Source organism: Sipha flava, unplaced genomic scaffold (assembly GCF_003268045.1).
Source record: "Sipha flava isolate LNK unplaced genomic scaffold, YSA_version1 281_pilon_pilon, whole genome shotgun sequence".
NCBI classification, from domain to species: Eukaryota; Metazoa; Arthropoda; class Insecta; order Hemiptera; family Aphididae; genus Sipha; species Sipha flava.
Window position 1 is genome coordinate 451,861 of NW_020272948.1, and position 14,385 is coordinate 466,245.

Sequence of the window (14,385 nt, forward strand, 5' to 3'; positions counted from 1 at the left end):
ATGGGCTGGACACGTCTGGAGAGCACAAGACCAACTTTTATCTACCATCACGAAATGGAAACCGAACAAAAGTCGACCGAGAGGAAGGCTAAACAACGAAGGGAAGACCGAGTCAAGGATGATATCAGGATGTTGGGAGTTATGAATGGAAAAGAATTGGCAGAGCATAAAGAAACATGGAGGGATATAGTGGAAGCGGAAATGGGCTTAAATGGCCTAGAGTAAACCGAAAAAAAAGGTACACAAAACTGGACTGGGTCAGACATTTCTACCGGGAAAGTAAAAAAAAACGGCCCACTTAACCAAAGGTATAAAAAAACCCTAAAAATACCGTATACTTCCATATAAAATGATTGTATATTATTTTGGGAACTTGAACATTTAATATTATTATTAAAAAATAAAAGGCAGTTTATTTAATTTTAGACATTTTCTAATGCAATCGCATTAGAAAATGCGTCTATATCTGTCGACCAAGCGCAGATCCAAGGGGGATCATGACTCCCTCCCCCAAAACCATTAAGATTAGGTCCTTCGTGTTTATTTAAAAATTAATATATGCATAAATTGTGTTTTTATTTTTTTTTCAATTCGATTTTTTTCTTAAGATAAGACTAAAAAAAAAACTTCAAAGTACAAACGGTCCACCGGGAAACTCTCGGTATTCCACCTGCCCAATTCGGCCCCATAAATACACACATGGAGGAGAGGTACGATATAATCTAAATACTCTCCACTCACTGATCGCTGTATCTCAAAAACTACGCAACGTACGGACTTGAAATTTGGAATAGTCTTTCACTATGTAATAATAAAAGGTTTTTTCGAAAATCGCATATTTAAGGGCCAAAACAGTTTTGGACTGGATGCGTACATTTTTCAATTTTTGGTTACCTAGGAAATATTTGATTTGTTTAATATGTTGATTTTAATAATCACCAATTAAGAATAATGTAAATTATTAAAATGTATAACAACATAATCGAAGCCATAATTTTAAACGGAAAATTTAAAGGTAAACATGTACTATTACCATGCATCCCAATGACGTCAACAGATAAGCCATTGGAATTCAAACTTTTGCAGTTTCCAGTGTGACTCGCTTTTGCCATGATCATTAACAAATTACAAGGACAATTAAAACAAGTGTGTGGACATTGCAATTCATGCTTCTTACGTAGATAACTATGTGTGGTCTGTTCACACGTCAGAAAATCTGATTTATTTGTTTACGCATCACAAAAGGAAAAACAAAAAATATTGTATAATCCAAATACACTTTCATAAATAGCATTTATTTGAAACCTCAAATTGTCAGAATTTTCACGATAAAATTAATAAATAAAAAAATAATAATCCAAAATATATTGAACATTGTTGTAAGGATATTAGTATACGCTTAAATATAATAAACAGTACAACAAGGCGTGATAGACATGGCTATATTTAATATTTACTTATTTACATAACAAATTAATATTTCAACCGTTATTTCGAGTGATTTATATTAAAAAGGTATAGATTCAAAGGTAACACTCAAAAAGAGTTGAACACTCACAGTGCTCAAAGTGGGGAGGATACGGAGGGATGGCATACCTCTACTTTTTTGTATTTACAGTTTTCATCCCTTTACTTGTTTTGTTTAGAATAACGCATTCCTCCTAAGACTTGTATTTTAAAATGATATACTCATTATCATTTTTATATTTATATATATATGAAATTTTTTTTTTTCGGTGAAAATAATTGTTTTTAACATTCAGGCCCGGGCGCCTGGCTTATCGTGTTGTTTAGTATAAACCGTTTCGCAACCCGTATAATACACGTATTTAGAACCAAGTACTGAAATAATATACTTTATGTGAACTATAAAAAAAAAAAAAATATTATAGGTACTCAAGGTGTGAAAAATGTTATAATGATATCAGGAAATCTGAATTATAAGGCATCTTCTACTTATCTTGAGCCATTTCGACCACTGAACAACACTCACAATTTTCTCAACGGACAACGTCAGGTATTACTCCTCATTGATCATCGCTACATCTCAAAACTATATGAACTCAAAATTTGACATGGTTAAAATATTCAATATTTCAATATTTAATACATACAATAAGAAGGGATTTTAAAAAATATTGGAACCAGAAAATATGGTAATTTGGAGGAAATTCAGCGTGTTACCAAAATTACGATACTGATTCATTTGAACTTTCGTTTTATTTATTTTATAACCACCAACAGTTACACTAAACTTGGGTTTAAATAGTGTAATGTAATAATCCATTAAGACCTATGTCACGGCCAAGAATGTTCCGTGCAAAACCGGGTAATGAAGCTAGTATATTATATATTAATACAGTAGAACCCGTTTAAGATGCTCTCCAAGGGACCAGTTACAAATAGCGTCTTAAGCGGGAAATCGTATTAAGCGGGAACAAAAAATTTTATTGTATTTCACAATACATCCATGTTACATATATGTTACCGGAAAATATGACAATCAGTCCGTGTTGACAATGACTAGTCAATAATGATAATGCCTGATTTAGTAAGGAATTAATGTCAATGCCTAGTCATTGATAACAATTCCTAATAAAATAAGGCATTGATAATAACATTAAAAATTAATTTAATATATTTTAATACTTATTAGCTATTTAGGATAAATCATAATCTTAATCTTTATTGTTACGTGGTAAATTACTATGACACTTGGAATTATATGATCTAGTACAGCGGTACCCAAACTGTGCTCCGTGAAGCCTTTGGTGCTCCGCAATGGTTTGCCTAGGGCTCCGTCCGTAACACCACAAGAAATTTAAAAAAATGTTCGTCATTTAAAATTAATATATATTTCATGAAGACTTTAATGTTCCATAATCAGATCGATCACCGATAAAGCGGTGTTGATATTTGTTTAAATGCGGATTTATAACATTGCCTAATATAATACGGAAATGTTGATAAAACTATGAAATATCCAACATTGCCTAACCTTTCCAGTCATTGTCAACAATGACTAGGATATACTGACAATTCCTGAATTTTCATCTTTTCCGGTAACATATATATAAATTATATTTTTTACTTTGCAGAGTGAATTATTACATTTATATTACCTATTTCAAAAAAACGTCTATCTTTCATTGTTTTAAAGTTTTGATGTTTTTTTGAATACAGGAAGTTTTCAATTTTATTAAGATGATGTAAAGTTTCGTCAGCGTTGTCAAAAGATGGAATTAATCTTCTTAGCTCATTAACATGATCAAGAGCATTTGTTACTATTTGTTATTATTGATTATCGTTATTATTAGTGAGGTATTTCTTTAAATTTTATACAATGTATATGTATGTACAATATATTTTTATATGAACATCATTGACAATACGAGCGTATTATCCGGGAACATAGGGTGTATTATCCAGAGTAAATTACATGTTAAATGTTGTTAAAATCATGGAACTCGTAAAAATAAGCGTATTAGCCGGGAAATCGTCTTAGGCGAGAGCGTCTTAAACGGGTTCTACTGTATATAACTTATATTATTGGTGTGAGACGATATTAACACAACCGTGTATCACTTGTAATATTTCTAACGATTAATTGTAACCAATTTTGTGGTAGTCAAATGAAAAACTATAATTTATAGGACGTTCTCGCATCGAATAAATCTCGTTTTAAACCACCTGAGAAAAGTAGTATCCATATACCTTATACTATAAGGTCTATGGTAGTATCTAATACTTTTTTAACCACGGCATTCTAGTTCTAACCGTGGGATATACGATATTGTGCCCGCGTAGCTGTTGGACGAACTTTGAAGCTTGAGTTGTATCTTATTGAATTGTTTATATTGCAAAACAATACGTCACAAAGGCGCGTGAACAATAAACATACGCATGAGTGTTATTATCATTGTAAAACATGTATCAGCTGCAATGATCGCGAATATATAATATAAAAATCAACTATACCAATAGGAGATTCGTGCTCAATTATTGGTTCTTATCGATATACAACGAGCCCGGGTATTAGAAGACATGCAGGAGCCCACTTAGTCCAATTATAATACTCCTTGTAAAAATTTACAGACAGAAAATACCCATGAAATTGACAGCCACGCACAATACGATCCGGATATACGCAGATTTTACACTCTACCTGCTGCAACCTAGCTTGATAATCGATGACCAAGTGATCTCGATTTTTTTTTAAGTGCATCGATCAAAGTAGAAATATAGGTTACAGGCATTCAACAATGTAATGATTTATATCAGTGGTGCGCAACTTTTTTTGATTTGCCACTCTCAAATTAATTTATTTCGGTGGGGGACTCGTTTCTACCAAGATAATGTAAGTGTTTAATGTATACTTAATGTTTTCAAAAATTGTATTCATATAAATTAAATTGTTAATATTGATTGTACGCACAATTGCACCAGGAACTGTATGGGACTATATTTTATTTGCCTAATGTGTGATTTAATCAAATAATCTAATATCCTTCAAACATGAAAGTGTTCAATTATCTATAAAATAAATTGAACTTAATCTTTAATGTTTTTGTTATTTGTTATTAGCTACTCATAGCAGGAATTTTTATTATAATTAAATGTTCACAAAAAAAATGTGTACATCACCGCCTTTGCTTTATATGTACAAATTTATAATAATAGTCGAATACTCATTATTAAATATATTTATTAACTACTACTTGTTTATAAAATAACATTTTTAATCTTAACACGGTCTACACATTATTTAAAATGCTAGTGCAATTAAAATAAACAAGTATATAAAAAAATTAAGGTCTTTTCACAAATTTACAATAAAATAATTAACTTCAAGTAGCCTATCATATTAAATAGGATGGACATTTCCTGTAAGCAGACCACAACTATTATATTTAAACAATTGAATGATTAAGCTTATTTTTCTCTCTTAATCTACGATTTAAATTTATTATTAATAAAATATCATGTTAAAAAAATGTATATATATAACTTTAGTTATAAAAGATAAGAAAACATAAAAAATATTTTTTTGATTTGTACATAACATAATTTTGTCAGAGATAACTTTATAAACATGGGAGCTATTGTAGTACTGATAATAATAATATGTGCGAAATTACCAAATGCGGTCTTAGTAGATGACCAAACAATGTGCTTCAATTTAATATTAACCTTATCAAAGACAATAAACACATTGATAATTTGATATATTTACTAGAATTTAGATAAATTTCCATAATTCAATTATTGCATAGTTCGGGTAAGTCCAAAACTAATAAAAAAATATCAAAAGTCAACATATCTACAATCGGATGTAGTCGTAGTCATTTTGTCGCACTCATTTGGACAGACGACAAATGGTCATGTACAACATTTCGTCCTGTGTAATATCGACGCATATATATATATTTTCTTTTTCTTATATCATAAAGAAATTTTAAAGTATTATCGCAAATATATTATATGGCATATACATATACATATATTATCTTATTACTATATCATATAATAATATTATAGTATTATCTGTCAATTACATTGGCTAGTTTAAAATAATATAATTTTATTTTACTCGAAATTATATCTAATTCATATTGTTATTATAATATACTTTTGTAAAGTATTACCATAGTGAAAAAAAGAAAATAATCAAATTATTTATAAAATTAATGACATAATGACATTTATAATTAAAAACATTAATACATACTTAATTAATTTTTTAGTTACGCCAAATAATCAAAAATATATTATTATTTTTCATTATTAAATTTGATATAATTTTAATTTTTAACACAATTTACCTACACTATCAAAAATTAAAATCCAACGGGCCAGTGCATAGAGAGAAAAACAAAACTTTAAAAGCTATATGTGTATGACATATAGACACAATTATTATAAACAAGTATAGAAATATAATACATTATAGATTACTATAAACTAGCAAATTATCGATATTAAGATAGCAATTGAAACTTTAAACAGCATTCAGACACTAAATTATTTTAAAAAAAATTTCGAAGTAATAATCAAAGGAAATTTATTAGCAAATAGGAAAGAAGTAACAAATATTTAGAAACTTGTATGACTGACTACATTCATAAAAATATTTCAAGAATTGAATATTTAAAGAAAGTTAGCTTCAAATTTACAAATCAATTGTTTTAAATTTTATTAATTATATTTTATTATTTGTATTTAAAGTTATGACTAGTTGAATTCCAAATCAACGATTTAAAATTGTAGATATTTTATCATTTTTTTTTTTTCAACACACATTAACGCACATTTTTAACCAAGCCTACTTTAAAGTTGATAGTCCTAATCCTGTAAAATTGAGAAGGAAAATGTGTGTAATTAAACGGGAATCAATTCGGCTATACATAATAAAATAAGCTTTTTCAGACGGGAACCAATTCGGCATGTGAGTTTGGAACTCGAGAATCAAATCGGTAACAACCGATTTACTAAGTACCTAGTCAAGAAGTAGAAGTCACCAATATAACAAAGATACATCCTCATAATTAGACAACATTGTTGAAACTATACATTTTTAGTTTCATCGGTGTACGGCGAATATGAAATAAAATGGTTCCAGCTTCAGCGTACGTAGGTACTTCTTTACACAACATCCAAGGATGGATGTTCTTTTTCACTACTAATTGGATGCTTTTCATTTCGGTACACTATCGTCTAGTAAGTATATACATACACACACACACACACACACACACACACACACAAATAAAGAACCATCTCGACTGTTGCTCAGGACGTTCTAATCGGTAAATCTGTAATCTCGTTGTTATTTTTCAGTCCCTTCAGAAAGATAAGTGATCAATAAGGAACGTCAGAACGCGGAGAGAATCGTTTGAGTGCTTACTATTTAGTCAAGAGGTGTGCGAGTTGCCGTTAACTATTACCTTGCCAGTCGTCTATCACGTCTATCTTTTATCCGATGCTCGGCATGCCCAGTTTTAGTACGTACTTGACCTTGTTAATGTTGTTGCTGCTGAAAACCATTGTTGTTCTAGTAAAAACTTTAATGTTCGGTCGTAATGAGACCTCATATTATTTATGCGTTACGCGATCGACTTGAAGCGTTTGAATTTGCATTCGCAGAGCGTCAGGTTCTTCGTGGGGAACATTGTGCATGGATATTAAAGTGTCGATCACCATCAGCGCCCTGTACACGCTGGCCACGCAACTTTTTGGTGGCTACTTGATGACAATATTCCTAACTGGTTACAATGGATGTAATAGTACCTCAATATGATGTGGGATGTTTGTTACACGTATGTCGTCGCATTGTTTTGATATTTTTACTTCATCATAAATATAATTTTATATGTTGCATAACAATTATTTTAAGACTTTTATCACCTATATTTTTAAATTTTTAAAATACATTATATAATTATTGTCTTATTGAGTCAAACGTACAAAATTTTCTTGTCGAAAATACCTGTGATGAATTTTGTTAAACACTGTTCGTACAGCTTTTCGTTAATACTTAGATCAGGGTTGTTCAACCTTTCGTAGTTAATGGGCCAATTTTTACTTTCATAAAAACACTAAAGGCCGCCAAAAAAAAAAAAAAAAAAAAAATATATTTTTAGCCAGTAAAATCTGCAGTCAACAATCTTTGCCTAATAATGACTCTAATGATAATAATGACTTTCAAAATCTTTCACCACCATAAATCGGATTCACTGTGGCTACTATAGAAGCACGATACATACGTACACAGTAAGCTGAATTCAATTATGGTTTTGGACGTTATTTATTGCTCTTTATTAATTTTAATTGAATTCACGGGTTTTTTATTTTATAGCATATGAGTAATACATTTTTTTGTATTTTTTTTTATGTAAATATTATATTTATTTAAAAAAATGTTGATTTTTGTTAATATATATATATATATTATTTTTGTAATTGAATAGTTTTTGTAAGCAATAACAATTTCTAATTACAGTATTTATAATTATTGATTGGTCACTATAAAGTTATTTTTTTTATTGTAACACAATATAAAATTTCTATTATTTAAAAATAAAAATAAAAATTAGGTTTTATTTTGTTTTTGGCTATATAACATTACATTTGAATTTATACCAATACCATTATTTGTTTTAGCTCAATTTGTATTTAAAACATTTTAATATTTTAACCGAACGAAAAGTTTTACTTATATTTAATGGTTTCTTAGCGTCTTAATTCATAATGACAATAGAAAATGTTTTCAAATTTAAATATTTGTTTTATATTATTTTAATATTATATAACATATTAATATTAGTATCTAAATTACATTTTGCCAGCTATAAATTATTGATAGGTATATGTTTTTATTGTATTGTATTTTGTAAATTACGTGTATAAAAATATAATGTATGAAAAATATATGTTTGTGCATGCCTTATCTAAAATTACCGTCACGTGGTTAATGTACTCTGTTCCGAATAAGAATGTATCTTGGCTGTGGATTCTGTGTACCACCAACAAGCCGTTGATGAAAGACACATTCATATTCAATTAGAACGACTACATAACATTCTTGATTGGTGGTGTACTTATGTATTCTATTTCTCATAGACAGAGGCGGAACTAGATTCTTGGAGTCCCGTGTAAAAAATTTTCGTGGCAAATTTCTAAGCCAGAATTTTGTTTTTCTCACGTAACATCTTTATTCTTTAATATATACATATATATATATTATATTATAAATTATATATTATTATTAATAATATATTTATAAATAGGTAAATATTGAAATTAAGTTGTGAATATTTATTTTCGGCTTTGGTATTATGCAAAACTATTGATCAATGCCGACATATTTGATTTTTTGCACGTTCGTTTTCAATAGATATCATGGCAAAACCACTTAGACGTGTTTGAGACATAGTGTTTCTGAGGTAGCTTTTTTTGACTTCAGCTTTGAAAACGATCTCTCAGCACTGACTACAGTTACTGGTAAAGTGAGAAATTAATAAAATGCCTTTAGTAATTCCGGGAAGTTTGTCATAAGATTATTATTTTCAACGACTTACAATTTAGTTACATCAAAAATATTGGATAATATTTCGAGCTCAAAAGTAAATAATGTTCTAAAAGATTTGATTTGATTGGTTAATTCTGCCGAATTAAATGTCAGTAGGATACAAGTTACAACCGATAATTTATTTATGTGATAAAATTATTATTCTGCATTAGTATAATTATAACTCCTTTTTTCTAGGATATTTTATTTAAAACGAATAAATGCATAAATTTTTACCTATCTTCATATTATACTGAGATCTAATAACTAATTTATCATGCTAAATTACTATTATTCTGAACCTCAATAACTAATTATGCAATGGTTTACTTAAAAAAATAAATGGAAAGCTAAAAATTAAAATTAACTTTTATGAGGTTTTTAGTTAAATTTTTTAAATTTTAATGTTTATTTTTTTTTTAAGTTAAATCGTTTGAGACCCCTTTTATGACGAGGCTCGTGTGAAATCACACCTTTATCTATAAGTTCTATCTATAGTTCTGTCACTGCTGATAGACATAGAAACCTATTGATACAGCGCAATTGAAAACAAACCAAAAGAAAAAAAACTCAGAGGTGGGCCTAAAAAAATATGGATGGACGGAATACGACAAGATCTGGGGAATGGTAACGAAATGGGAAGAAAAAATCCAGGATCCCAAATATTGGAGGTCGGTAACTGTGACGGCTAAAATTTACAAGAGTTGTTAAATTATATAGTTTTTATTTAGGAAACCGATTATTTTTAAAAGTTCGGTATGGGCAGTATAACAAACACCTGAGAAATAAGTTATCATTTTATGTTAGTATTCTGGATTATTAGTATGTTATTGCAAAATGAATAACTCATCAAATTCTCACAAACAAAAAATTGAATATATTACCATAAGAAGACTAAAGTACTTTGAAGTTTTACTCAAACTTGACTAAAGGTGTTAATAAAAATACATTCCTGGGGGCAGAAGTGAATACAAGGGGGGATGTGGGGGTCATTTCCCCTCCCCATAGGTCTTTTTAAAATAGTATAGTGTTCTTAATATAAGGAAATTATAAGGAAACAAAAAAATATTGCAAGGATTTATTGTAAATTATTATTTTGACACATTCAATGTATATCTTTTACATTTATTTAAATCTATTTAAATGTGTTGGTACTTAGGTTTAGGAATTTTTCTTCCATAATAATTTGTTTGCAACTCATCCCCCCCTCCATACAAAAGTTATGTATACGCCACCGCCTGGGAGTGCACCTAACACTCAGTATGTTTATATTACGAATGACTTTAAATCTGTTAATAAATCAGTTAATTCATGTTTTGATTATAGGTTACATGAACATATACTCATGTACCAAATAATAGCATTACCAATTTCCTAACAATCTGATTTTATTTTATTACCTAAAATAATACTGATCAATTTTTCATCATTTAATTTATATTAATATAAAGACTATTGTCTACCTATTTTTTAAAAACTAAAATTATTTTATGGTATTACACTGTATATTCTTAAGAATAAAAATACAAGTAACATATTTTATTTAACAGCTTGACCTATGGAATTTTAAAATCTAGAGAAGGGCGACCATATAACAGGGAATCCCACCTTCATTGAGCACATACGTCACTCGTTTCAGGTTTAAATAAATTCACCTTTAGGTTAAAAATAATAATTAAAATTATGAATTATGTATACGTATGTATACGTACCAATAACTTGAATCGTAGATCACAATACACGTAATATTAATAATAAAACCTATATATGTATTATGTGTGTGTATCATTCATGGTCTGAGCGGCAAATTCATGAACCATAACATAACCTAAAATATAATGCAGGTACTGATAAACCATAAACTGAACTGAATTGATAAACTTATAAATAAAACGTAATAAATTAAATTACACAGTTTAACTATTAACTATTCAAAATGAATCATATTACAGAATTATTTACTATATTATTATTTAAATCCTTATAGAAGTCTAGTTATTATTATTATCTTATGGAAAGTTTTTAGTCGTATTAGTTAATGAGTTTTTAATTCTATGAAATAATCCTCTACCAAAGAAAATGCCTCTGAAGCAAAGGAAAATTGCTATTATGGGCTATCGTTCAGTCGGTATATAAACAAAAAAATTAAATTAACGAATTAATTAACACGATTACAATGAAACAAGATAAATTTGTTATTAAATATTTTCTATAACTGTTTTGTTATAGGTAAATCATCATTAAGTATACAGTTTGTTGAAGGTCAGTTTGTTGACTCTTATGATCCTACAATTGAAAATAGTAAGTGTATCTAATTAAATTTCATAAAATTATTATATTGAAACTAATATCCAATCTTATTAGATGTTGTAATCTATAGTAAAAATGAATAATTTTTGTTTTTTTTTCAGCTTTTGTGAAAACAACAAAAGTAAATAATCAAGAATATGAATTGAAATTGGTTGATACTGCTGGGCAAGATGAATATTCGATATTGCCTACTCAATATTCTATGGATATTCATGGATATGTGCTGGTGTACAGCATTACATCACCTAAATCTTTTGAAATCATACAAATCATCTACGATAAATTATTAGATATGACTGGCAAAGTACAGTAAGTAATTTTTCAGATGTTTATTATTTATTTCAATGTTTTTATCTATTTTTTGCTTAGTGTTCCTATAGTTTTGGTCGGAAATAAAAAAGATTTACATATGAACCGTGTTATTACTCAAGAGGAAGGACACAGATTAGCTGAAACATGGAAAGCTGTATTTCTTGAGGCTTCAGCCAAACAGAATGAGGTAAATTCAAAAAAAGTTAGTAGTTAATTTCTTTTCTAACTTTATTTTTCAGTTATCTATTAATTTATTTTTTTTATATTAATTTTATTAAATATTATTTCACATTTTTGTAATTATGAATTTTCTTCAAGTATAAATTTTATAAGTAGTCAATCACTAATATAAGTACTTATTTAAGATGTGTGATCAAAATGGTTACTTTATTCCATAATCGGTAATTTTTTAAAAAAAAAAAACTTTGTAAAATATGATTTCTTTTAATTATTTAATTTCTTTTATGAACTTTTTGTCTATAAAATTTATTTTAAAGCAAAGCCAATAAGTAAATTTAATACTGTTATTTAATGAGCATTTAATGGAAAATATTAAACACATTTTTTTTTTTTTTAGTGTGTATCAGACATATTTCATACCATGTTAATGGAAATAGAAAAAGAAAATGGTAATGTGACACAAAAAAAACCAAGCTGTAGTATATCTTAAGAATAAAATTGTATCAATGAATGTGTGTTTTTTTTATAAGGCTTAAAATAATGTTTGTATTTTTAAATGAACATATAATTTACCATTCAGTTTGTTGTTTAACTTAGTGTTTCAACATTTTCTATGATGTGAATATTTATTCTTAATTACAGTTAAATGTAATATTAATAAAAATACTAAAATTTATATTTTCTACTATTCATATAAAAAGGACTTAATTTTTTTATAACTTGTTGTAATATTATTTTGTACAATGGGTGCCTAATTTCAAAGTTTAAAATATATATATATCTGGGTGTGTATTTTTATGTACAATTGGTCTTTTGGATAAAATAATATAAATAAACAAACAAATTTTTTATGTTTAGAAAATAAATATTTCTATTAATATAACTGTAAATAAATTTGTAAACATGTATCCTTAAAATACATTATTTATAAAAATGGTATGGTAATTTGTAAAATAAAATAAATTAATGAGTAAAAATTAAAATTAGTATTTATTTCTTATTAAGTATAGTCCAAAATCCTCGCTAGTAAACAAATAAGTAATAATAAAAATAATTATTACCTAAATATATCGTCGTCCGTGGAAATAAATCTATGTGAAAAAATATTACTTTTCAATAGAGACAAAACAGTTATTTATCTATCTATCTCCATATGACACTAATCTATACACAAACAACAATACCTCCAATTTGATTGTCAGTCATATTTTTATTCACATAGGAGGTATTCTAGAAACGTTTATGATTAGCCCTACACAAGAGAGATTATTTAATTTATATTTCATTAAAAATGGAAGAAAGATAGCACTTAGGAATTTTATTCATGTTAAGGACAATTTTTTTCTGAATTTAGTGATACCAAAACCTCATTTTGGTAATTTTTCACATAGGAGATTTATTACCGCAGATGACATTATTAAACTCTCCTCTCCCCTTATAATTAATTTATCTACACTCTTGATCAGTGCCTGATTTAGGGAGGTACCTTGGTAACTAGTCACCCATCCCCAATTTTGAGCGGCCCTCATATTTTTTGGTAGTTTGTAATATTTTTGAATATTAAAACTTTGTAATTATTTCAATGCAACGTTAAATATTTTTTTTTATAGAATCATAAAATTTAAAAAAAAGAATGATAAAAAAAGTCATAATATTATATAATATAAAATATTATCTATGATATTGACTTCGTAAATTATTAACATTTAATAATGTATAATATATGAACTATAAATATTAATATTACCAACAATAATTATTAATCAAATTAAAAACAATAAAACTATTAAAGATAATTTATAATTTTAGGCAACAATTATCGTCATCCTTTACTGTTTCTTGGTAAAAACTGAGACAATAAATACTATAATTGTAAACAAATCAATCAGTTGTTTGAGAGGGTCTATTCTATTTATTGAACTATATGATTCAAACAAAATGCGATTAATGTTCGTACATGCATAGTGCATGTTATATTTGTCAATTATTAACGTTATTTTCATTATAGACAAAAATATTTCTGCAATAACTTTGTGAGTGCTGTTTCACGCTTTTATCAAGTACAAGATATATTTAGATTAAAAATAAAATTTATGGGGAGTGCCAAAAAACTTCAAATTAAAGTTAACAATAGAAAAAAAATTGAAAAGGTTTTTTGACAATTATGTAACGAAAAAATTATTAACATCAGAAACCTTAATAAATGAAACAATAGAAAATAATTTAAATATTAATTGTGAAACATGTTATGCGCTGGTAAGTATTTAATCTTGTAAATAAAAGTAACATGTAATTTTAATTATTGTTATTGAATATTTTTACATTTTGTAGATTTAATTGTTAAAAACTTTGATACTAGTTGTACTTGTACCCAAAATGAGTTTGGATTGACCAAGTGGTTCATATAGAAAATAATATTATTAGTGTTGATAGGTGTAAAGTTGATTTAAGCTCATTCATAAAAGGTAAATAATTGGATACTAATTAAAAAACAATTTGGTGTGTGTATAAGTTAA

General features: G+C 27.5%; 1 protein-coding gene and 1 pseudogene across 2 annotated transcripts; both read left to right on the forward strand.

Moving 5' to 3' along the window:
- Positions 1-7,281, forward strand: LOC112685540 (annotated as a pseudogene).
- A 3,723-nt stretch (positions 7,282-11,004) lies between these two features.
- LOC112685529 (GTP-binding protein Rheb homolog) lies at positions 11,005-12,545 on the forward strand. Of its 2 annotated transcripts, none has more exons than XM_025557445.1 (5): positions 11,005-11,195; positions 11,297-11,368; positions 11,479-11,686; positions 11,747-11,891; positions 12,267-12,545. In XM_025557445.1, the coding sequence occupies exons 1-5, from the start codon at positions 11,147-11,149 to the stop codon at positions 12,357-12,359; spliced, it is 567 nt and encodes a 188-aa protein (XP_025413230.1). In that variant the 5' UTR covers positions 11,005-11,146; the 3' UTR covers positions 12,360-12,545. The 2 variants fall into 2 exon arrangements, with proteins under 2 accessions (XP_025413230.1, XP_025413231.1); XM_025557446.1 differs by having other exon boundaries at positions 11,747-11,876.
- Positions 12,546-14,385: the final 1,840 nt, after the last annotated feature.